Genomic DNA, 27,445 nt, shown 5'->3' on the forward strand with positions numbered 1-27,445 from the left:
TATTCTGTCACATGTCAAATGTTTTTGCATGTCCAGGCTGAGAGACCAGCTGAAGACCAACCAGACTGGTGACCAGAATGTTTTTTTAATGCAAGGTTTACAGTGCATAAAGTTGCAAATGCTATATTAACCATAAGCACAAGAACTCACCCTCTGGTGGTATGTGGGCATTTCTGAGGTTGTCTCTCTCCTCGGTGGTCTCGTTGGCCACCACTGTCCCACTTTTAGTCCTCCTCAGGACACTGAACGCTCTATTCAGTCGTCGGAAAGAACGACTGCGCACTGATGACCGGTCAAAGTTGCGGCCTGTGAGTGAAAGAGATTATGAAGAAAGTGAGTACGAGAGAAGCAGAGGTGCACATGCCTGGACATCACACAATATACTGTCCACTTACAACCTATCAGAGACAAGTCAACACACAGCAGCCAATCATATTGACCCTTTGTTGGTTGACCATCAGAATAAACTGCACATGCAATGAACCTTAGAAATCAGCAGCACCTGCTTTGTATACCGCAGTAAAATTCTAATTTTACTCTGGCCAGTGCTGTTTTCTTTAGGTCAGACCTGAATCAGCATAAAAATGCATTATCTGCATGTCTGTGTAACTTGAAGCAGTGTAGGAGAAACTTTCAGACCCTGCAAACACTAACATATTAAGCCAAAGCTGTTTAAGCTCTTAGTAGGTTCAGTTAAATATCCCAGTAAGGCATGCTAAAAAACCTCAGAAAGACCAGTTCAAACCAGCAAGACCAGGATACTGTTATAAACGCATGATCTTGCCCTCTTTATCATATAATAATTTCTGTCTGTCTGTCTATTGATGTCTTTTAAAGTCTCTAATGGACTCTGGCGTTGGTTGGTTTGGAGGTCGACAGCTTGTCTGGCTGTAGCGTCATTCTGTTTCCAGTGATGCTGGTGTAGCCGCTTTTATTGCGCCCATTCTCTAGGATTCACATTTCCATGGGATGTCAGACAATGCAACACACATGAGTTACTTTGTGGAGTTCAGGAACAGGCCTCATAAAGTATTTATATGGTATATTTGAACTCATCCCCTCCTGCCCCATTATTCTTTAACAGTGATAACAAGTGTCTCAGCTGAGCCTTAAAACTTTGAAGACAAGCAATTTGAATTGATTTCGCATTAAGCGACATGAAAGGTGCACAGAGGACAACTTTGAACAATTGACATTTGTCAGATTGATCATCTCAGTAGCTGTAAAGGGGAAAATTGTTATATGTAAGTATTTTTCTAGTCTAGATGAATCTAATTGAAGTAAATCTATGTAATGCACAATAAGTATTTTGAGACCATTTTTGTTAAATATAAAATGTACTATATTTGATAAAAGTTTTGTTTTGTAGATGACAATTGCAGATGAACTTCCTTGTAAAAATAGCGTCTTGAATCAAGATACATTTACTTGACAAGAAAAGTTATATAGACGGAAAGTTAGATATATTGTTTTCCGAAAAAGAATACTACCAAGTAAATGTATTGCTTACACCTACCAGTAGGGTAATAAAAACAAAGATTACATTTGACCTCTTATTGTATTTTTTGATTTGTGTCTCTTATCCCACTGGCAGAACTTCCACTTGTTTTAATTTGATATAAAAGTTTAATACATATCTTTATTTTTAATTTTCCTTCAGAAAAGAAAATTTATTAGGTCATGTAAAAAATGTTTTCTCTGGGAAGTCAAGACAAAAATACAAAGAAAAGTACGTTTTGCATTGTTGTAGACGAAACCCATTACTGCAGAGACAAATACACACACAATGTGTGCACTCACACTCACTCTTCCTCGAACTGCGTGCCGCCAGGCTGGTGGTGCTACCGGATTGGCTGTTGTCTTCCACACTGGGCTCGTAGGCGGGGTTAACCAGGCCGGGCTCATCTGACAGGAGGGCAATTGCAGAGGAGGGGCATCCCTCTCCGGGCAGGGCTGCCACGGTGAGCTCAGAGGTGCTATCGGTACAATCTTCCTCCTGAGATCGCCGCTTCCTCTCAGCAGAGAGACCATAGTGTGACGCTCCTTTACACCTGTGAAATCGCACAAAAATACACAAGTAGGTCAGCAAGATATATTACCACACAATGAACGTGTCATCATCGTCCCAGTGCTGCCTAGGAACGCAAAGTCAGGTAAAGGAGACTGAATAATTGCATGTATTTTTTATGTTTTATGTTTATATAGTCTTTTTAGATTGTGGCCTTTTTGACTTGATAGTAGGCTACATGTTCTGCTACATCTCTGTACATCTGAACTGTGGTTGATGTATTGGGTTGCTTTAACGGAGACAGGTATTTGCGAAAGGCCAGATTTGATAACAACAAACAAACAAACAAACAAACATGTTTCGCCTCTGAAGGCACAACAACAAAAGACCAGGATATGAAGCACATCACCTTTGAAATGAGACGCTCTGCATTACAAAAGTAATCGGCTGTCTGTTGTTGTATTCACACAAACTCCCGCAGACAGAAGCTAAGCTGAGAAATCCATCTTGCTGTATATTTAAATTCAAGATCGTTTCTCAAATGCCACTACAGTGTTTTCACATAGATATGCAAACCGGCATACAAGATCACTTTTGCATACCCGAACACAAAGAAATATTGTGGTCCAAACATAGTGGTGCATCAGTCACCAGATTCTTAAATTTAGCGTCTGATTTGACCATTGCTACGATAAAATCCAAGCAATCTTCTTAATTACACTATTTAAAATAAATGTGGGCCAAGTTCCAGTTCTAAGATGTGAGATGGGCCATGTAGGATTTGGCCAGACAGTTTGGTGTGGTTGCCAGGGTGGGCCGAGCTCATAAATAGGCGGTTGAATTCATCGGTTCATTTAATCGGGACTAAATGATTGGGGGAGAGTGGCATAATAGTAACAAGAAAACAATAAGATCAAGTCAAATGATTGTTAAGTGAATGATATTATGACCATTGCTGGGACAAATCTCTCTCAGGGCCAGCTGGAATGGGATAAATCAATGGGTGGAAACATACAGACAAAACGGTGTACAGCGCCAAGAGATATGCCATGCCCCGGGGACCTGGTTTGAAATAAAGCATTTTGTCTCAGTATTTATGCCTGTCAAACCCCGAACCAGAGAGGGCGAGAAAGAGAAAAAGGGCTTCGGATTGACAACGGCCGTATATCTCACTTACTGCTGAGCACTGATCGGAGTACCTCAGGTGTGCAAACTCAATAACGGCCATGAGAGAACAAGGGCTGCTTTCTCTCCGGTTCCGTTACACGGCTAGGGAAAGACATAAAAACCTGTTGGGAACTTGAAGAAAGGCATTACCTTACACCGGTCGATGATATGAAATTACGCCTTCTGAGTTTCTGTGATGGAAAACGCCACTCACGTATAACCCCACCTAACCCCAGTATTGAATACCACCCAACACAGCTTAATCACACAACCGTCGCTGGGGCAATACAATTGAAAAATTACTCAGACAGACAGATAAATAGGCGCACATACAGACAGAAAGATATTTAGATAGACATGCTGAAGTGAAGACAGACAGACAGACATATAGACAGACAGACAGATGTACAGACAGATAGACATATATACATACAGACAGACAGACCAAGGTTATTAAAGACAGATATACAGACGGAGAAGACATATAGATAGATAGACATAAACATACAGACAGACAAACGGACATATGGACAGATAGACATATGGACATATGGACAGACGGATAGACCAAGGTTATTACAGACAGACAGACAGACGCACGCACGCACGCACGCACACACACACACACACACACACACACACACAGACACACACACACACACACACACAGACAGACAGACAGACAGATGAAAATATTGACAGGCAAAATGAAATATTGGCCTAAAAACTTATATGAAAAATGTTGACACTGGAATAAACTCCAATATGTTTAAGCTGGGGCAATGAAATTAACAACTGGAAATGAATAAAAAAGAAAATAAATTCATAAATAATTTATTTTACAAATACATAACAAAACAATATAGCCAAAAATGAAACTAAAATTACAGTAACAATTTTTTTATATAAAATAAAAGCTCTTTTAAAAAAATTAAATAATACTCAAACAAAATTGAAAACACAACTATAAAATCAACTCTAAGACAGATAGATAGATGGATAGAGACAGACAGACCGGCAGACAGATAAGTAATTTTCAGCTAATTGCTCAGAAGTGTATAGCAAATGGTGGCAGGCACTCTTGCCCTCTTCTCTTGGGCAGTGTAACTGTCTGCTTTAGCCTTGAAAAGCAATTATAGTGATTACCTGAGAGTAAAACATCATCTCCTTATATTACATAACAAAGGGGCTCCAATGAGACAAACCTGCCGAGATAGGACAGTGCTATTTCACATCAACATGCATATTTCCCCATTGATTCCTGCTTATAAGAGATGTCTGAAAGGCTTCATTATAAGGTCATGATGTTCCAGCATTAGGTGTTCAGCAAATGAAAGTACATTTTTATTCTACAAGGCTGAAAAAGACGTATTGAGATGGTGGATATTACTGTATAATGGTTATCTGCGATTAAATGTACAGTACGTTTGCTTTTCTCAGTGTGCTGTTGGCTAAAGTAAGATTGATTTACTTCTGGTTTGTTTTGCAGTGGAGTTGTATATACTGTATGTTAAAAATATCTGCAGATAGACAGACAAAGCAAAGATCGGACACAATGGTCTTGTTTGTTCCTTCGTTAAGGGGCTTAGGCAGACGTTAATTAAAATAGGCTTTCCTGGTTAAGATAAAGCAGCAATCTGTTGTCTGAAGCCATAAGCCATGTCTTTGTTCTCCTGACAGACTGAGAATCTAAAACCACAGATGAAACCTTCAGCCACAATAACACAAATCCAGGTTGTTGTTTATTCAAACCATCCTGTTATATGAATGTTGGCATGTGTCGTTAACCTTGCGCCCAATTTCCTCTTCCATTTATTGCTCTCTCTCACAGACACAGACATGTAACCATATGGACGGGCAGCATGGCACGGAGCAACAGATTAACAACTCTCGTGCACTTTTCCATCTTGCTCCCCCCATGTGTCAGTCCTTTAATTTGTTCACGGACCCCGTTTGTGGTTTTGATTGATTTGATCTGACAGTGAAGATGTGGGCCCTGGTCCGACTGGACCTCATAATGATCAAAATGAGAGAGGATACTGTGTTCCAGTTCTCTTCATAAAGAATTCATTTATATTCCATTGGCTACTGAACATCGTGGACACGTACGCTAAATGAAGTACACATTTCGACTTCCTCATTTGAGTACACGACAGATGACAATAAAACCCATGATAATTGTCCGCACTGGATGCGGCGCGACACATAAAAAATACAAACCCATAAAGAAAATGCTCTATGTTGTGTCGCTTCGTGCCGGTTGTATCATTACATACATTACATTGTTCTGCTGAACACAATTAAAGGAAGATATTGCTGACCACTCTTACAAAAAGGTGCTATGGATAGTGGATGTGATGACGTGGGATCGGACACAACTCATGAGATTGACTCTCTGATAAGAGCAAGGAAAGGTAAGTATAAATATGCTATGCATTTCTATAATCATACATCCACCAAACACAGAGAATGCCTACCCGACGAACTCAGTCAAACTTCAGACCTCCTTCAGACCTTGAAGTGTGCTTGGGTTTTCGGGGTACAGTGCTAAAATGGTTTCGCTCTTACTTGTCAAATAGAAGCTACTCTGTTCGCATCGGGCAACAGGGTTCATCTAAAATGAAACTGGGGTCCGGTGTCCCGCAGGGTTCTATTCTTGGCCCGGAACTGTTTAATTTGTATTTGCTACCCCTGGGATCCATTTTAGCTAGACATGGGGTTTCTTTCCATCTGTATGCCGACGACACTCAAATTTATTTGCCTCTGAAGCGAGAAGACACTTCTGCTTTAAAACCACTAATGGACTGCCTTGATGAACTGAAACTCTGGCTCTCTGGTAATTTCTTGAGTCTAAATGAGAAAAAGACGGAAGTTATCTTGTTTGGCCCAAATGATCGTAGTACCCATCATCTTCATCTCCAAACGTTATTACCTTACAGCACCACCTGTTTTCGGGAATTTGGGGGTCTGGATTGACTACAACCTTAAATTTGATAAGCAAATAAGTGCTGTGGTTAAATCCTGTTTCTTTCACCTCCGTCTCTTAGCTAAGGTTAAGCCATTCTTGTCCGCTAAGCACTTTGAGATTGCCATGCATGCATTCGTAACATCCAGATTGGACTACTGTAATTCACTATACATTGGTGCCTCACAGAAATGCATCACCCGTCTACAATTAGTCCAAAATGCAGCTGCTCGCCTCCTCAAAGGGAAGTGAAAATTTGAAAACATCACACCAGTTCTGATCTCGCTCCATTGGTTACCGGTCAAATATAGAATTGATTTTAAAGTTTTACTATTTGTTTTTAAGTCACTACAAAATCAGACTCCACAATACTTATCTGAATTGCTTCACCCTGTATCTCAGTCAAGATCACTGAGATCGGGGGACTCAAATTCCCTAGCCGTCCCCAGAACTCGACTGAAAAATAGGGGTGACCGTGCTTTTTCAGCCTATGGACCCAAGCTTTGGAATAGCTTACCCCTTTACATTAGATCAGCACAAACTCTGTCACTTTTTAAATCCTCTTTGAAAACGCATTTGTTTTCGCTAGCTTATAAATTATCGTGATGTTTTTTTTTGTATGTAATATGTTACTTATGTGCTTCTATTCTATATCTTTTGGCCTTGTTAAGCACTTTGGTCAACGCAAGTTGTTTTTAAATGTGCTATATAAATAAAATTGTATTGTATTGTACCTACTCGAATTAAGCGAATCAGAATGGTTCTTTGTGGAACCAAAAATGGTTATTAAATGGCATCGCTGTGAAGAACCTTTTAAGCACCTTTAAACATTTTAAACAGATCTCATCCCGCATTTACTGCCATAGTAGGGAAAATAAATACTATGGGAATCAAAGGGGGATTAGATCTGTTAGGTTACTGACATTCTTCCTTGAGATATATTCTCTAGTGTTTAGCAGAACCAAGAAACTTATAGAGGTTTGGAACAATCTGAGGGAGAGTAAATCATGAAGGAATTATCTTTTTTAGGGGAACTATCCCTTTAACTAATGTTAACGAATGCAACTTTATTGTACTTTTAGTGCCACGTTAATGCTAAAGCTATTTGCATTATTTTAACATTACTTAAATAAACATGAATTCACTTATTTTCAGTATTTTACCCATGCTTAAAGCATGCTGTGCTGTCAAATGCCCAAAACTCCATTGGAGAAAAGTAAAACCTCAGAGGGAAACAGATACAATCCATTCCTCATTGCATACTGTAAACATGTTGTGTTAATCTTACAGACAGCAGAGGTATCCTTTAATGTGCAGCACTCCATCCATCCACCCTGAATCCCCTATAGCCACCTGCTAATCCACAACCAGGCAGCCGGATAATCACAGCGAAATGTACGACTGATATACACACAAACACCTCACATAGAAGAGAAGGACAGTTGTCACCATCATAGCTCATTGTTTAACCACGGAGGAGATACTAAATCACAGCATCACTGCATGCGATCAGCGCTCTACTAAGTGGCTACGGCATACAGTACACACACACACACACACACACACACACACACACACACACACACACACACACTGCAGCATTTATGGAGCTATTGCATTTTCAAGAGACTTTAGTTGTTCGACAGACAGCATTTCAACGCAACGCTGCACCGGCACAAAATGCATTTCTGACAAAACTGCAGCACATTCAGTTCCGATTGACATCTGAAATCTCAGAGCACTGCAGGATATTATGTTCATCCCAGCCTGCTCCGGCCTCACATCTGATGTAGTGGATGTGATAGTTTGATTGTGCGGAGTACTCTATTCCGCTTCCTCATAGAAGAGAGATGTATCATGGGAAAGTGTTGCTATTGGATGCGTCTGATCTCTTTAATTAGTCTGACATGTTTAACTTGGGAGGCAGAGATAAACACGCGCATAAAGACTGTCTAATCTTTGCGAAGTTTGTTAAAGGAGGTGTCTTTCTCCTTATCTTTGCTTAATCTTCTGAAGATCAGAGCATCAGTGCAGGAGGAGGAAGATATGACGGGATTACGAAAAGTAATAATCTTAGGGAGCGAAAGACCAGAAGGAAGCAGACAGAGACACAAATCTTCTCTATGGATCTTTTGGAGTGGTGACGTATTCTGTCAAGTAATTCACCGCCTGGAGGATTACTGTAGAAACTCACAGCAAACTCTTTGATAGAGAGAGAGAGAGAGAGAGAGAGAGAGAGCAAGACCAGAGAAAGAGAGAGGGAAAGTAAACTCATCTTTGAGAAGCATTTTTAAATCCCTGCACAGTACACAAACATGTTATACTTAGATAACCTTGGTGACTTTTGAACTAAAAATAAAACAACTTGTAGTCACTATGCATTTTATGTTGTATATGCATTTTAAGTCACAGGGTCACAGTATTTACGCCGTCTCTGCAATTGATGCTAGAACAGGAGGAAGATGTTAAACGGATAGATTACCCAAAAATGAAAATGCTGTCATCATTTACTCAACCTCTTGTCACTTCAAACCTGTGTGACTTTTATTATTTCGTAGAAGACAAAAGAAGATATTTTGTATAAACCACCCATTGACTTCTATTGTATAAACACAAAACCATTGCAAGTGAATGGGTGCCGATTACCGATATTCTTCAAAATTATTTTTTTATGTTCTGCAAAAGAATGAAAGTCATACAGGTTTAAAATGACAAGAGGATGAGTATTTGGATGAACTATCATTTTAAATACTGACACACAGGAAACATGACAACTGGTGATATGTCATTGAGATTGATTGCGGGTTGCATGATTTATTGCATCCACTGATATTGTACGTTGCTACTGTTCATAGACACACCAAGAAGAATATTTTATTTCAACGATTCAGAATTCGAGAATGAATTAATACAGAAGTGAAAAAATACAGAATTAATACAGAAGTCACACCAGTGGATCTGGTTTGGATTAAAAATACAAACAATAACATAGACAAAAACCCCTCCAAATCGTGAACGCTGACATCACTTATTTGGATACTAAACACACACATTGACACTGTGAACAGGTTTCCTGTATTCTACCCCCATTCTTATGAAACATTATCATGTGACCCAACCATTGACCAACCAATGACGTTGCATTGGCAGCCTGCAAGAACCATCTCTCTTTCTCCAAGTTATTTATTTTGCAGTAATACATCCCCTTCTCTTTTGCTGTTTATTTACAATATATCTTCCTTCTATACTTTTTTCACACTCCTCCCCCTATTTCTCTCGTTCTCTTTTTCTCTCTGATGAGACCAGCAGGATGAAGACAGCAGCAGATTTATGTTCATCCCTCTACCCCCACCAGCAGCCCCCCCACCCCCAACCGAGCGACCGCATTGACTTCATCTCTCTCTTTTCGGGGGAGTGATCTGCTTTAGTTTGCTAGTGTGGCAGCACAAGAAAATTAGGTGCGGTGTTGGATATAACTGACCCAGATTAGGTGTGCACAAAACATACATTTAATGCACAAAAGCTCGTAAGCTCACAGTTTGACCTCTGCTTGCTATCCTGTCATGTGCTGTGCTTTTGTGCGGCTACTCAAATTCAGTCTCAGCTAGCCAAGGGCGGCAGTGACAAACCTGTGTAAATGAATTATAAAGGCAACATGCTTTAGTTCCCAGTGGATGTGCGTGAGGTGTGTGCGCTCATCTGAGTGTGTGCATGCATGCATAAAAATGACGGCTGGAGGTTTAAAAAATATATAAGATGTACACACTCGGATGTGTGTGTGTGTGCGTGCGTGTGCTTATGTGTGTGTGTTTATGCACACTTTATCTTCACTTGAGCAGCTCTGCATGGCCTAGTTTTCCAAGTTGTCTTCCAACTGAGTAGTCCAACATCTTGGTTGTGCTGCAACAAAGGCATCATGCATCTTTCAAACTGAGTGGAGCAAAATGTAGATCACAGATTTTTTAGCCAAGTTGATTTTCATTGCAGCTTTAAAACTTGCCTACCTTGAAGGCAAAAATTGTCCTTAAACATGTCAAGTTTAGTTGATATGATGCTTTCTTTATAAAAATACTGTACTGGGATGAGCATTTTATGTCTGCTCACCACCCTGTACGTATATATTTTTTCCAAGCAAACAGGAAATAAAATGTTCTCCTTTCCTGTTCCTTTCCGGTAGGTTAAACTTCCTTGCTCTCTCCAAGGATGCAGTGACTGAGCAGCCAGTCCAGGTGCAGATCCAGCCCTGACCTCAGGTGCTGAGCTTGGAAAAGATCTCTGCCAACTCCCTGTCTCAGACGCAGCTAAAGTGTCGAATTAGCAACAACGTTTTTGCTCTAGCTGCTACCCATCATCATTAACCTGATGAGGAAGGCGAGAGGATGCAGAGTAACTGCAGAGAAACTGCAGAAAAGACACTTGAACTGGAATATGCGGCAATCTGTTGGAGTCTTGCACTCCGGTTAAAGTGCTTAGAGATGGTTTAGTGTTTTTCTCTGCGAGGACAAACTTGAATCTTATTATTGACTTTCGAATGAACTGTAGTCAAGTCAACTTTATTTATATAGCACGTTTTACAATTTTCATTGTTACAAAGCAGCTGTACAAGAAAAGACATTGACTATAAGCAAAACATATAAGGTTATACAAGTCAAAACAAAAAAGGTGAAAAGACAGAAGACTGACAAAGACACACAGAATCAGACACACCCACACACAAAACACTCCACACAACATGCACCAACACACAAACACACGTACAAACGCGCACACATACAGACACGCAGACACACACACACGCACAGGGGCCATCACCTAGAACCACACACCCAAGATAATGAGAGAGAAACACAGGTTAAATAGTAAACAGACTTTAAAATTCCTATTTGCAGTGTTAATTCAATAAAACTTTAACATTTTAGCAGTCCAGTTCTAGCAGGCCAGAAAAACAATGCAAAACAATGCAAAACAGTATCCAAACGGTGGCGAGGAGAAAAGTAAAACCTCAGAGGGAAATCAGGCCTAACCAGGGGATTCCAGTTCCCCTCTGGCAAAAGCTGCAGCCTGTGCACAAGTTCGACAGTGCTTGCACAACAAGCCAAAATAAAAAAAAATTTGATTTAAGATTATCATTAATAATCTAATAGCAGCTGACATTTTGAAGTGAAGACGTGTCAAATCGCCGCGTTCTTCATTATCCAGCCCTATCATCTCAGTTTTTGTCAGGTCTGGGCATGAAGGTGCAGCCTAAACCTTCTGAGTATTTATATCATGGTAGTGTAGTGTAGTGTATGCAAGTTTAAAAATATGCGCTTTAGTCTAGATTTAAACTGACAGAGTGTGTCTGCCTCCCGGACAGTGCGGGGAAGACTGTTTCAACGTTTAGGCGCTAAATAGGAAATGGATCTACCACATGCACTTGATTTTGAAATTCTAGGTATTACCAACTGACCGGATGCCTGAGAGCGTAGTGCACGTGAAGGACTGTAACACAAGAGAAGTTCCCTCAAGTAGTGAGGAGCTAAACCATTTAGTAAGCAAGATTTTAAAGTTAATGTGATGCTTTATAGGTAATCAGTGCAAGGTTGACAGAACCAGGCTAATTTTGTGTGTGTAAGAACTTTAGCTGCCGCATTTTTGACCAGTTGGAGTTTTTGTTATAAGCCTGCAGGGCAACCACCCAATAGTGCATTACAGTAATCTATGAATGCATGAATCAATTTCTCTGCATCTGATGTTGACAGCATATGACGTAGTTTAGATATATTTTTAAGATTGAAACTGTTGCGTGGTGCTAAAGTTGTTGGGGGATTACTTACCTAAAAATGTATATTATTGAATAATTTACTCATCCTTATATCAATTCAAACCTGTATGACTTTCTTTCTTCTGCAGAATACAAAATAAGATATTTTGAAGAACAAACAAAAGTGGACTCCATTGACTTGACTGTTTCTGTTCAGCAGAAGAAGGAATCATATACATGTTTAAGACATGAGGGTGAATAAATGATGTCAAGATTTATATTTTTGGGTAAACTATCCCTTTGATTAGTCCCACTGATAAAATATAGGATGTACTCAATAACAATAATATAATATAAAGCATAAGTGTGTGTGGAAACTTCCCACAATAATTTGCTTCTCTCCAAACAGCGTGTTGTTTGTGTCTTGGCATAGATACGTTGATGGGTTATGCGGTCACTGAATGAGCCGGAGGACAAGCTACTCAAGCATGTTCATCGGACATCCGCGCACTATGCATGAAAATAAGGTCACTCCGGCAACAAGCAGGCCCTCAGCTATGGCCTTATTTTCTCACCACGACCACGTCACCCTGATGACGACACGCTGCTGTCTGACCAAAGGCCTCATGCGAACACACAAGTGCATATACAGTATGCAGATTCAATAACTCAATAACCCAACCCTCAAATTTCATCATCAAAATCACACATTGAGAGCTTAGATTACGGGTTTACCTGCCTGAATAACGCTGGTTTTGGGTTCACTTGCCATTGATCAGATTTTATTGAGCGTTTATGTTAAATATTGTGTTCAACAGTTGGAATGTTTTTTATTACTTGACATGGCTGCAAAACGTAATGCTTGTAGCGTTCAATAAACAGTGTGAGTCAGGATGCAACAGCCAAAGGTGCTTGTCTGCATTTGCCGTGGTGCTTCATAGGGTTTTGAAAAAAAACCCCACAACTTAAGGGTTTTACCATTAACCTGGTCTAACAGTCAAACTGAATAAAACATTTCTAAAGAAAATCTCACTTATCGACCATTCAGCCATGGCAACCCATGAGTCATTGCATCAGATATATCCTCACATAAATTCCTCTTTTCAGCCCGACAACACTGTCTGAGAGCTGGAGACATGAGCCCTGTTGAAGTGTGATGTCCTACCTCTAAAGTACAGTTTAACACTTTCACACGCTCTGTTGCCGTGGGTAACCAGACATCACAATAATGATAGCAGAGGTCCATCACACCCCTCAGAGTGGTTAAAAAGTGTCTACGTGCAAAGACGTATTTTTCTGACAGACCACCAGATAAAGCATGTTCCGACATATCCAACACCACATAAACATGAAAGATGTCAGCATACCTGTACAACTATACAATAAACAAGACACACCCAGGGAAGCAAAACATGCTGGAGCTCCCAAGGCCATTTTAAAAGCTTAAAGCTCCAGTGTGTAATCTTTTGGCAAACTACTCAACAGAAAGCATTTCGTAAATATGTTACATATCTCATTCGGGAGAGAAACGAGAATGTAACTACATCCCAGTTCTGTGTCAGCCACCGTAGTGCTTCGAATGAGAGGGGTGGAGCGAGCCATTGGTTGCAATTCCCAACCTGACCGCTAGATGCTGCAAAAATCTCCACATTGCTCCTTTAAACTTTTATCAGTATTCACTAGGCCTATTTATGCATGTGGTCTCAGAGACCCAGGTATAAAAAACACAAAAAAGTCACAGGTTGTTTCATTGTAAGTTACATTTCTGAAACATTTCTGAAACAACTCTCATTAAATGAGAGTTATCAATAAAGGCACACCTGAAAATACACTCGCACACGCATCTGCCTACACAACAGCAACAAATAGATTGATGTTTAATTCAAAGTCTAATTAACCATCTCAAAGCATATGAGAGAAAGGGAATGAGAGACAGCAGGCGAGTAAGCAAGAGAGAGAAAGAGAGAGACTATTTGTGTGTGTGTTGTTAAAGGGACAAGGGCAGCATCAGCAGAGATCAAGCAGTCAGGATATCAGTGCTGGCAGGATAGAAGCAAAACGAATCAAAGCATTTAACACACACACACAATAGACTGATGCAAAGATGGTGTTCACACCTGGTATATCAACATCCATTTTAGATTATCCAACCACAATTGGACAGGCGCTAAATGCAGGTATAAACGGGATCCAAAACATTTTGTGATCTGATAATGCAAACCTCATTTGAGGTAGTTAAAAATGCATGTGAACAAACTGCATTTGCTGTCACTTGTATCAGGTTAATTGAATTTTAAAGTGTCCCGGGACAGCATCGAAGGACCAGCTACTCACCTTTCACTTAATCACTGCGTTAAAACAAGGTTTAACCAACTGGAAGGTGATCCATATACATACACGAAAACTCACATATCTAAATGTCTGTGACATGACAGACATAGTTTAATGAATAAAGCTGTTTGACTCAATATCTATAATCTGATGCGTGTAATCTATAGTACTGTAGGTTGAGTACGGTAAGATATGCATCACTAGTACATTTACCACGAGTAAACGTCCAGCCGAGTACCACAGAGACATCTTTAGTAAGTAAATCCACTGTTGCGGTAACTCGCATACATAGAACAAAAGGAATAGATATTGATAAATAATAAATAAAGAGAGACACTTTGGGAAAAAAATAAAGAGAGTGTGTGTAAAAGAGAGAGGAGGCGAGATGAGAATAGAAGGGTTCTGTCATTTCATAGGATGAAGATAAACAACCGTGCAACCATTCCTCAGCCACAAAATCAGAAAACAGACACAGATCGCGTCATTCCCATCCATTCTCTTTTTCTCCTTTCTCAGTTCTCTTGTTTACACAAACACATGGACATAAATCATATAAACATGACTCACATGCCGCTGACCCACACACACGGTGAGAAACAAGAGAGAAAGAGCTTATTCTCTGCCAAATAAACCCACAGACAGATGGTCCAGGAAATTACCTTATCTGTCCGTGTCTCCTCACCGTTCATATCATCCCTCCTCATCTCCCCTATGAAGAAACCTCAGCATCCTCTTCCCCTCCAAACCTCCTTGCTTTATTTTGCGCGCTGTTTACACCATTTCATGTGTGTATGTGGGTTTGTGTTGTGTGTAGTCTAGACTCAAGAGAGGATTTGTAATGTGGTCTATTGTACTACGCCGAGGCTTTCACACACACTTACGCGGCACAATTGTGTTTCTGCCAAAGTCCCGGGATCAATAGCTTTCACCCAAACACACACAAGCTCTGTGAATGCAGAAGATTTTCAATAGTGCAGCGTGTATGTGATGCTTTTATCGTCAGTAATGACTGCGTGTTTATTGCAGTGTGAGAGTCTCTTTGTTGTTGATTTTGACAAGAGAAGAATTCATCTCGGATGTTTCAATGTGGCCTGCGAGTCTAAGAGTAAATGAATATGCAGTGGGTAGGGGTTTGAGGAACTGCATTAGTTTTTTCTGAATGGCGTGTGGTCATGAGTGTGTGTGTTATGTACATACAGTCCATTCAGTAAATGCACACACACACACCCACACATAGAATATACATTTTAGATAGATCTGGATATCAATAAAAATGTACATACAGAATTTTCTATATTTTATTTTATTTTACATTAATATGTGATACAGGTAATCAAATAAAACACAAAAGGTCAATAAAACGCCTATAAAATATAAAGTTTACCTAACTATTTGACGCGAAAATACACAGGCAAGCCCATCTCCGGCATGCTGCAGTGTCCCTCACTGTTTGGTGGGATCAAAACAAAACCTGTTTCACAACACCTAACCATTATCCAATGTTACACAACCATTGCAACAAAACCATAACAACCTTCCTTTCAAAACATCCCGCCAATGAAACGTCTCGACACTGCCAGACAACAAAAGCGCACAAACGCACCGCATACACACACAGATATACATACACAGAGAGTTGTTAAGTGAAAAAGACTGATGGATTTGTATTTATGCAGTCCATTGAGAACGATGTATGGATACACACACTTACAAACATATACACACACACACAAGCAGCTGCACACATTGCAGTGCGGGACAGGATGGGGTACAGTATGACTTCACCGTGAGAACATCAGACTGTACAAATGGCTCTAACTCGCACAGGACACACAACACAAACACAAACACACACCACACACAGACACACTGCGGTGAGCCGATGTGTGTGTTACTCACAGTTCTGAGTAGAGGATGTGCAGGTTGCCCACATTATCTGTGTAGTTTGCTGGACTAAGCCAGGGCAGAACCAAGAGTAGCAAAGCCTTCATGACCCCGTCTCTCCAGGGCTCCCAAGCTTCTCTCTCTCTCTCCCTGCCTCTTTTTCCCTGGGTTGGATGCAGTCTTTCCTATCCCTCTCTGTCACTTCCTTCTCCTTTACAACAGTACCAACCCCCCTCCCTCCTTCCCCTCAAGTAAAGAAGCTATTCTTCTGTTTTGTTTTGTTTCTCGGCGTCTCCACGTTTCTTTTCTCTCCCCTTGCCTCCCTCAGGCTTTTAGCCCGTTCATCTCAGCAGCACAAAGATCAGCAGCAGAGGCAGGACTGGGAGCGCTGCCAACTGAGAAGAGCAGAGCGCAGGATGAAGAAAGAAGCAAGAAGAGCAGGCAGGAGCGGAGACTGGAGCAGGTGCACCACTGAGGCAGAGAAGAAAGAGAGTTGTGAGGTAGAAGAAGGAGAAGATGAAGCGGAGGGCGCCGTTGGCTGGCACGCCTGTCGGGTGCGATGGTCGCGATGCAGTCTAATCTGTCCTGGGCATCGTCCAAGAATAAGAGGATTTACGCTCATGAGCCCACACGCTGCTGCGACTGCGAGAGAGAGAGAGAGAGAGAGATGGAGAGAGACTATGTGTGAGTGGCAACACAGCTTCTGACTTATACTGCAGCATGCTGAACAGAAAGAGAGAGAGATGGAGGAAACCATTTGAGACGGGAGAGAGGGGGGATACAGGCTTGGGTGATCCATCTATCATTGCCCCTATTGGCTTGACAGTGGAGCGTACGGGCAAAGACTACCCCCTGTGTGGATTAACGGTTCATTCAGCCATGCAGTGGGGTGTGTGTTTATGTGTGTATAGGGGGTGGGGGGATGGATTTGTGGAAAATACAGTACTGACATAGGGAGACAGGTCATATTATCAGACAAAAATTTGTTTATTATTCAGCAGTTTTAATGGTTATATGATTTGTCTATAGTATAGCGTTGGTTGTCAATACTTTATGCGCTTTAGAGAGGCAAAGGACAGCCTAACACTGTGTCTACACCAGACAATATGCGCCGTGCCGCATCCAGTGTGGACAAAATAATATATAATATATAATGTTCTAATGCGTTCTATTGTCTTTTATCGTGTTCATCGCATCGTGCCCCATCTAGTGTAGACACGGTGTGTGGTAGTTCATTCCATCTTCTCCTCCTCTTTATTAAAACCATGATTGGGAAGTCTATATAGCAATCAATGCCAACACAAGCACATGCTTACCCACGCTGACAAACAAAGTGGATCTAGACATGCTTCACTGCAGTGACAACATGCACAATAGAATACAAACTTCTTTATGATGTACAAAACTGTGTGCACAAATTTAAAGGGAACAACATCAAAACATTCAAGAAAGCTGAAGAAACCCAACAGACATTCGTGCCATACTGTTATGAGTCACCAGCGCAAAGAAAGCCTTATGACTTCAAAAACACATAGGCTACAATAATCTGTAAAATTATGTTTTTTACTGTGTAACCAAACAATAGCAGTACCAATTCACTTCTATTGAATAGACACGAAACCAATGCAAGGCAATGGGAACCGTCATTGTTTGATTACCAACATTCTTTAAAATATCTTCTTTTGTGTTCTGTGGAAGACAGAAAGTCATACTGGTTTGAAATGTCAGGAGTAAATGATGACAAAAATATTGGTGAACTATCCCGTTAAAGTAGACTCTTTAAACTACTAGTAACCTTTTGTTAAACAGAAAGGTTCTTCAGATTTTCTGTGGCATTGTGTTGAAGTTTAATTATTTAATAAAAGAATTATAAGATATATTTCGTATACATTTATAAGAGCTTCTTGGGAATTGAACCCCACATATTACAATGAAGCTACAGGAGCCCTTTGGACATTTGCTGGCAGTCAAAAATAAAATAGCCATTCTTACGCAGAGGGAGTCTTCGGCTGGTTCTCAAAAGGTCCTGTGTCTTTCGAATCTTGTCCCATTCTGAATGATGTCTCACTAACCAACTAAGACCACCACATTGAAGAAAAACAAAGGAGAGGAACCGAAAGACAAAGAAAGATGATCTGAGAACCTACAAGAGCCCAGCATAAGAGGGATGTGGGAGGAGAACAAAAATGGAAAGAAACAAACGTGGGGTTTTTTGGTTGAATGGAGAAATGGGCAAGTTGATTATGTTTCCGTTAGTGGAATTTTAAATGAGAAGGAAACTTTCCATTAACGCGGGCAACAAAGTGCCATTCATTTAAACAGAGGCCCTCAGGCCAGCGGAGCTCTAATGATTGAGACGCAGTCCATGTAAACGAAATAGACTGTGAAAATACGAGGTTTCCAATGAAAGGCATTAGTTAGCATATAGTTTCCAAAAGCAGTGAAGTGGAAGATATCTCAGGCTGTTAAAAAAAGGTCATTTTGAGGGTGCAACCCTTGAGGGGTACAGAAAAAAAGGATATTGTCAAACAAACAAACAAACAAACAAACAAACAAACAAACAAACAGATGATGTGCTTGACACATGTCTTCTATTTGAAAGAATAACTGAGAAGAGTGCTTTATGAAAGATAATGAATAAAGAGCGCATTTTGAATGTCAATGAGAATATGAAGTCTAAATTTCATGCATCAGTAAAGTTGTATTACACAATTACAGTGCCGGCGAACAAGTCAAATTCTGTGAAGGCAATACAATATCCTTAACTGTGCACTTGTGTTTCTCTCATACATACGGTTTTTGTAGATATTATATACAAAATACAAAAGAAGATAATTCGACAAATGTCTCAGTGGTTTAAGTCCACACAATGGACGTCAATGGGGTCCAATGTTGCTAATGTTCTTTCTTCTATTTCTGGTAAATGTAACATTACATACACCTCTGAGTTGCTCACCTGCTCTTGATGTGTGCCTCCACCTCTCCCCGCGGCATAACTTCAGTGCAATGCTCAGTAAAGGGGCAGGACACCATCAGTTTATCCAGAAGTTTATGGACCAGAAGGCTGGACTTCCGGCAGGTCTGTAGCATCAATGGAGTGCGATCCACCGGACAGAAATCGCTCTCCAAAAGGAAGTTTGTGAGACATTCCTGGCAGTAGGTGTGACCGCAGGGTGTGTCCAAGGGCCGTATTAAGGGCTGGAGGCATATGTGACACATGAGGTCATCATCCACTTCTTCTTTATAGGTATATTCGTGGTTTTCCTCCTGCAGGTGCCGTTGCCCACAGACGTGGCATAGATTGGGTGGAGGGGAGGTGGGAATGCCCCCTGCGGCGCCGCAATCGGGCATCGCCACGGCACCCGCCTCTTCCTGATCAGTCATTGCTTAATTGTAGGTATAGATGGTTGACGAGTCACTCAGAAAGGCTGTGATTCTTTGCGGTTGGAGGGGCTTGTTTTGACCCATCCACCTGTATGGGAAAAGCACAAAAATACAAAGGAAAGTCATTTGTAGGAAATAGGTGTGTCTTGTTTGCTGGAAAGACAAGTGCACACGCCCAAAGATGAATGCACACAGTTTAGCAAATAAAGGACTTATGAGATTTATCTTACTGCATGTTACTCTTTGCTTTTAATCTATTTTATTCTCCTGAATTGACCATTGAATGAATATCATTAGTCAATATCAATATTGTCCCCTTACATGGAATTCGCCATATTGTTTCTACAGTAGCCCTAAACAGACAAACTGCTCTTCAGAACGCGCTTCGTAAATACATTAAGCGAAAATGCGCTGACATCAATGAAATTCCACGGTAAAGCATTCTTACATAAGATCAGAGTGCATCGCCACAACTATTCTATCACACACAATCAAATGTGTTCATGCGTCGGTACAACCACAATTACATTGTCTGTCCATCGTTTCTCAGGAGACAATCTAAAGACTAAACAAACAGGATACTACACTGTCTTTCTCCAACTTTGTGTGTGTTTTCAATGACTTATCAGTTTTATTGCACCTGCTATCGATTTAAAGAGGAAACCCTTGAACTTCAGTGCAGATGAGTAATATAAAAGGCCTTTACTGTCTTCCACCCTGTAATCTGATCTGAGTTTACACATACACACAGCCACCCATAAGGGAGAGCGCCCAAGGACACGGTCATACCTGGCAACCCTTCATTCTCCGTAAATCATCATCTCTTTAATGATACTTCAGAGTGACGATATGGCAACAGTATGCTACAGTGTCATATTACGCACACTCGCACACACACTCAGGCACACACACACACACACGCGCGCACACACACACACACACACACACACACACACACACACACACACACACACACACACTGTTGCCCTACAGCTCTCATTCAAATGGAATTTTCCATTTTCTTTTGTCTCCCCACTTTCAAAAGCAGTTCTAGTGAAAAACACAATTGCCAAAAACAAACAGTATGATAGAACTGTAACCACGGCTTTTTCAATTTCTCCTCTCTCTTTGTACTTTTCTGTCCCCATCGGATTCTCTCTATAGGGATATTGCATTATTTTTGTTGTGACCTTTGGCCCAAAGAAAAATAATACGTCAGTCAATAGTGCCTTAATAAGAAAACACACACATGACTTACACAGTGCAGCTTTTGACCTTAGAACCAGTGGGTTTACTTACATACTGAAAATATCCTTTAAAAAACACAAACACACTAGTTTGTAGTGACATATTCATTATTGTGTAGTGTTCTGCCCAATCAGCATTTTTCCTAAAAGCTTAAGTTAAAAATTGTCTCGTGTGCGGGTGTGTGACAGCACTTTTCGATCCTTTGCCAGAGACAAATGTAACACACATCAAATGTAAAAAAAGTAGAAAAAAATGTATGCAAACATATTAGATTTGTGACTTTTAAAAATTCATTCAAACTACTTAATAACAAGTTATAATCATTTGAATGAAAAGGCTTTTGAATTTGAGAATTCTGTACTGTAGGTCACCCTTTTGCTCCCTGTGTCACTTGAGAATATTTCAAAGAGTAGACTTTATATAAGGCAGGATATCCTTTGTTCAGCTACAAATAAGCACGTATCCTAAATATAATTTACTTCCCTATTTCCTTTTCATTTACTGTATAACCACACTCATACCTGTTGTCTCCTCTTATTCCCCTTTAAGTAGAACATAAGCATCAGTCACACTGACACGTCCAAAAATAAACTGACATTCATATTGCTTTCTGTACGTTTTTGGTCATTTGTCATTTTGCCAAAGAAAACTTACTCTTTTCACAGCTTTATTGTGAGAACTAACAGTTGACACCTGGGAGCAAGTAAAGTGGGGCACTTATGCTTTGTGTTGAATGTCTGTGTAGATACCTAACGTGCTTTTATATGACTGAACCATTTGGCATCATAAATACCGTTTGGATCCACAAATACTACACTGATGCAAAACTAAACTTGTATATTTTGATATACAACCAGGGACAAAATTAAGAGACCATTTCAAGTTTTCATTTAATCAGAATTTCTAGATGCATTGTGGCCATTCCAGTCCAGTGTCTGATGAGTTTGAACAAAATCTAAGCCCAGGAGCGACTAACCAACAGCAATGTGAAAGACCGACAGCCTAAGAGCACATGACTGTGATAAAAATCTAGGTTAATTTTCAAACTTTTCCTAAATATACAGGTATATACAAATATATATACATTAATGTTGTATTGCTAAAAAATAGATATAAACTTGTTTTCTTTGCAGTATTTGCGGTCTGAAAAGATACAGAGCATATTTTCTGTTATTTTTGCCAGTAAATGCAATTAGAGACAATATTGTTATTTAAGATTTGGGAGAAATATTGTTAGTTCACAGAATGAAACAGAAATGACAATTTCACATAAAACTCAATACCTATAAATGGGAAATTAAGAAAAACAAAATGTGGTATTTGAAATGGTCTCTATTTTCATTTAAAAAAGTTTGTTTTAGGGATCTGTTTTCTATCCACAGCACACATCAGAGGATCTGTTTTTGACTTCACCATGCTTTGTTCAGACATGTTACAGAAGTTTGTTCTACAGCATTCCTGGGACTCTGGATGCCCACTGTGTACAGCTCAAACCCAGAACAAAAACATATAGGACTTGAAAAGCAACCCCGGGATTCCCTTATAATATAATAATTGTTAAATCATACACTGTAGATAATCAATAATGCACATAATAAATCCATAAAAAATTAATACCTAAATAATCACTATACAGTGAAAGAGAATCTATCTTTGTGAGAGACGACAGGAGTAGGGGTGTTGTGTGCGTTTATGAGGGCAAGTGCATCAAAGATATTCTGACAACAATGGAAAAATTAAAAATACATCACTCTCAACCCAGTCTACATGTAGAATGAGGCTACATATTTCTGCTATGTAGGACAAAGAAGCTTGGAAACTAAACATCAAACTTCACACCAAAGCGTCTTCCAGTGGAGAATTACATAAGAGTTCATATGTAAATGAATATAACACTCCTCCCCCCAGCGTTCTGTTTTCTCTAACCCTCTTTCTCTACTCCTCTCATCTTTAATCCCTCATCTTTCTTAACATCTTCTTCCTTCTCAACCCACCTCTCCTCCATCATCGGACGTCCATGGCCAGAATATTTTCATCGTCTCTGATCTCCTGTTACATCTAACATATCATGGAAACGTCATCTTTTTATATTATGTAATCTCTTTTCATTATAACTTTTCCTTTTATACAGTATACACTTTATAACAAATATAGACATGCAGTATATAGCTACAATACTTGTACTTTATCTATTTTGTTTGTCAAGAAGAGGTTGATTTCGTAAAATTACTTTATTCTTTTTTTATTATTTAAAGTATATTAAAGATGTTATCATTACAACATGAACTACAATTTAGGGTGTGTTCATATGCCATGTTTGGTACAGTTAAAACAAACTTTGCTGCGATTGCTCTGTTAGTTCGGTTTATTTGTGCAAGTGTGAACGCCCTCCTGCGGACCCTGGTGCGGACCAAACAAGCGGACCGATACCGCTGAAAAGATGGGTCTCGGTCCGCTATCAAACGAACTCTGAACTCTGTTTGATTGAAATGTGAACGCAACACGGACCAAAGGCATCGAACCGAACCAAAAACAGGATGATAACAATGTATGACCCTAAAATCAAGTGATTTGGTAATATAAAAGGAGTGTTTATGAGATCTGTGCTTGTACATGTAACGGAGGAATTCCTGGCACCGTTTTGACCGCCTTAAACACTTCATGAGGTCTACTTGAGTTACACGCTAGCTAAAATGACCTTTATATGTTAAAATGGCAGTCTGAACGCTAAGCAAACCAGGACTACATTTATTTTGTTCTTTTATGGTCCGGACCCATATAACCGAATTGCAAATATGAACGCACCCTTAGTTAACCAGAGTACCAGAGTACGAAAATATTTTTTTCCTTAAAATACTTGTAAATATTGATGTTAAATTCTTCATTAAGCATTTCAGATCACAGTCAGAACCACAAATAACAAAAGACAACCCAACGATAAAGATTTAAACAGAAATGATCTCTGAAGTGGACCTCTATTTACATTAACATACACTCAAGCATGCACATTGAAAGATGATGCTCTGAGTTTTGCCGGTTACACAGACAGTATTGATCGAAACTGCTGACATGAATTGGTTTCCACAGATAAAGATGACACTGATCAAAATAGGCAGTGGGTAGGTTTAAACTATAAATTTACTATATATACTACATACTATAACATATGTGACAATCATCAGACAAACATGCATCCACATAAAGCATTGTATGTGCATACACAAACACTAACACAAAAACACACATTGTCACTAAAGGTACTAAAGAAAGTTTCCACAGCTGTTCCGAGTCAACTATTCAAAGGTCATCACACAAACATCAGTGTTTAGAAACAGGAAACAAGTTAATAGCAAATGTTTTTGAGTAAATATACTAAGACTGCTTACCTGAACAGGTAATCCAACCTCTCCGGCAGAGAGAAAATGAGAAGGGGAGAGAAAAGGAGAGTGAATGAAAGCAAAACAAAAAGAAAGAGGACTTTGTCCAAGTGGCCACGTGTGTTAAATTGCCTGATGGTCGGTTTTAGATGGGATCCAGTGTGGTGTGAGAGTTGTTCTGGTGATCTCGAAGTGGGTTTTTTAATCCATTTCCCCCCCCGGCCACCTAAACACGCTCTGGGACGCCAACTTCTGAAGCACACATACACACCTGATACAGGAAGTGACAGAGAAGAGGCAGAGCTAAGCTGGTAGGCAGGTAAATATGAGAACTGACCCAACCTGCTCTGGTGGGGCTTGGAACTGGTTTACACACACTCACACACACAGTATGAAACAGAAGAGAACAGCGGGGTCTAAACATTGCGATAATATTGTCGTAATAAATGTAAAAATAGCAGCCTTAGTACTACATTCTATTAACATACTTTAAAAGATTACACGCAAAATTAAATATTACACGATTCCTCACTTAACCACATGCAAATGCATACAATCAGCAGCAGCCCACACTTCTTGCACGTTACGACACGCCTCTGAATCCTCATACATAACCCTGAACAAAGTGCTTTAAGATCCATAAACACTCCACTAATGCTTATTTTCACTTTCCGGGAGTCCACACCCATCCAACGACACCAGATACACAGAGACGGTTGATTTAGTCTTTGCAGGCTTCAGTTGATGACTTGGAGCGGTGACTGTGTGCGTGGGGAGGGGAGAGGGGGTTACCTGCACAATAAAGACTATACAGAAGGTATTTGTGTCTGCTCAAGCAATACCTGTAGTGTGCCATAATGTTTGTGTGCGTATGAGCTTGTGTGACTTTACTGTAGGGGAAAGCCGTGGGGCAAAGACAAAGTAGATTACGCCACCATATTCAAATGTTTCTTTGTTGAGAAAATGAAGCATGGTTGTTTCATCTCATGAGAAATTTTCAACTGGAAATGATTTTGATTTGTAAAAAACTTTAAAATCATTTTGGAACATTTTAGTTGTCTATTCTATAACTATTCAGATAAATACAGACTGAAATGTAAGGTTACACTTAGACACGTTCACGTTCATTAAACACCATTCTGATAATAAAATTATTAAACTTAAAGGTCCAGTGTATGAAATTTAGCGGCATCTAGCGGTGAGGTTGCAAATTGCAACCAACAGATCACTCCACCACTACTCCCTCTCTTGCGAAGCACTACGGTGGATGACACAGAACAAATATATTGTTGCGTTTTTGCCGAAGAAGATAATATATTTACAAAACGCGCTCTGTAGAGCAGTTTATCCATTTAGGGCTACTGTAGAAACAACATGGCAAATACCATGTACAGTAAGGGGACCCGTGGTGTATTTAGATAGAAATAGCTCATTCTAAGGTAATAAAAACATAATGTTTATATAAGGTCTTTATACACCTCTCAAGACATACCTGTATTATATTGCATCTCTGTCAATAGATCCTCCAAAAAATTACATACAGCACCTTTAAAGGTATAAAGCTTAATAATAATATAACTTTTAAGTTTGCTCTTATTAGAGATGCATTGCATGCAAATCTGAAAGCGACTCTGCAATGTCTCTCAGAGTAAAGAGATCAACTGAAACGTTTTCTCTGTAAACATGTATAGCAGGTGGATCCAGCCTTCAACAGGTTTAAACAGACAAATAAATCAAAATGAATCATAAAGCACACCTGAGTAGAGGGTGTTTCTGCACTGTGCACGTTTATACAGGTCACTTGTGAGTGGTAAATTGTTTGAGACTTCCAAACCTCAGAAGAATAAGAGAGTTCACAACTATACAATCCATAGGACCCAGTGTTTTTCTTTGTTGCGATAGGTGGATGCCAATAGTGGTAGTATCAAGTCCAGTAATTCCTGTAGCTCAATTGGCAAAGTGTAGAGCTAGCCATGCCAAGATGGATTGGATTCCCAAGGAACACACAAACCAAAAAATGTAGCTTGAATGCACTGTAGGTCGCATTAACTAAACAGCTGGTGTTGAAAAAAAGGTACTAGAGAAAAGTGTAAAAGATACTAAAACAAGCAGGTAATCAATCAGCATTGACGGGTGTACAGGAGGTTATAAGTGACCTAATGTTCACAAAACAGGTTTTATAAAGCTGTCCGCTTGAATTAATGGGAAAACTGTGGAGAATTTGAATCTGCTTTATAATATTGATGACGGCATCTGTATGTGCAATCTTTTGACCCGATATGAGGGAATAACACACATGCTCACCCATTTGACAACACAACCAGGCTAAACTACCCCATTTTTGAATACTATTATATTCCATTAAAAATCTAAAAACAGCTCACTTCACTCTTCCCTTCACACGCTTTTCCATTTCAGTTTAGTACCGCAATGTGTGGGGATTATAAACTTGTCATAGTTGCGCAGCCTCTACATCATCATAAACGCGACACCAACAAATGCACAACACAGGAGTAATGGAGCATATCGATGGCGGATGGGAGCAAAACAAAATATTGCTAAAAATACCAGAGAGTTTGGGAAATCTTACAGTAAAGAGCAGACAACGATCATTTGATTTGCTCGACGGCACCTGAGGGTAAATTAATCTTGCATTTAGCTTTGCATTAAGGGTCTCAATCTCTATATTATAGTCACAAAGCATATAACGGAATGCCAATATTACACATTAAAACACAAAAAACCTTTCAGTGTGCCTGCATGTATCGCTTATAATAAATGGCAAATGGTGCAACTGATCTGTTACAAAGATGCTCAAACGCATACACGCATTCAAGGTGACCTATGCTGTAGTGGAATAAAACCACCTTCCCATGATGCAACGTGGTGACCTGCTGTCACCCTCATCATCCTCCCACTGACCCCCCTGCAGAGAAAGGATACACGTACACACACTGAGAACCTCTTTTGAGACAGAACACACAAGGCACCTTTTTTCTTTTCTTTGAGATATGAATGTCATTTTATATAATTCTCGTGTCTTGTTCATTGTTTTTCTTTCAGCTCATTTTCATTAGACAGCTCAACAATTCCAAGGAAATCAATCAAAGGATCACATAACTTGGTTGGATTTGGCCTTGCACCACTTAAAAAGTCCTAATAAACATATTTGGTTCAGCAACTATAAATCGCAAAAATCAGATCCGGTCTGATCCTGATTTGCAATCACTAATCAATCTGACTGTGTTCAGATTGCAATCAGATCCCAAATCTGATTCATATCAGTTTGTGAATCCCTCTGGGTAGATCTAGTTTAAATTGAAATCCAGTCCAAAAGT

The 27,445-nt window shown here is 39.8% G+C and overlaps 1 protein-coding gene across 4 annotated transcripts in view; it reads right to left on the minus strand.

The window, feature by feature from the left end:
• The window catches only part of lnx1 (ligand of numb-protein X 1), a 34,140-nt gene extending 9,748 nt beyond the window's left edge, over positions 1-24,392 (minus strand). The window contains exons 1-4 of one of the 4 annotated variants that reach the window (XM_079474164.1): positions 24,117-24,392; positions 19,055-19,570; positions 1,807-2,051; positions 151-306 (exon numbers count right to left, since the gene is read on the minus strand). In XM_079474164.1, the coding sequence (XP_079330290.1) occupies positions 151-306; positions 1,807-2,051; positions 19,055-19,482 (829 nt within the window). In that variant the 5' untranslated portion in view covers positions 19,483-19,570; positions 24,117-24,392. Of the gene's footprint in view, positions 1-150; positions 307-1,800; positions 2,052-16,113; positions 16,805-19,054; positions 19,571-24,116 lie in introns of those variants that run through there. The other 3 variants (XM_079474163.1, XM_079474165.1, XM_079474166.1) reach the window with 3 other exon arrangements.
• Positions 24,393-27,445: the final 3,053 nt, after the last annotated feature.

This window comes from Barbatula barbatula (genome assembly GCF_947034865.1).
Source record: "Barbatula barbatula genome assembly, chromosome: 15".
Taxonomy (NCBI): domain Eukaryota; kingdom Metazoa; phylum Chordata; class Actinopteri; order Cypriniformes; family Nemacheilidae; genus Barbatula; species Barbatula barbatula.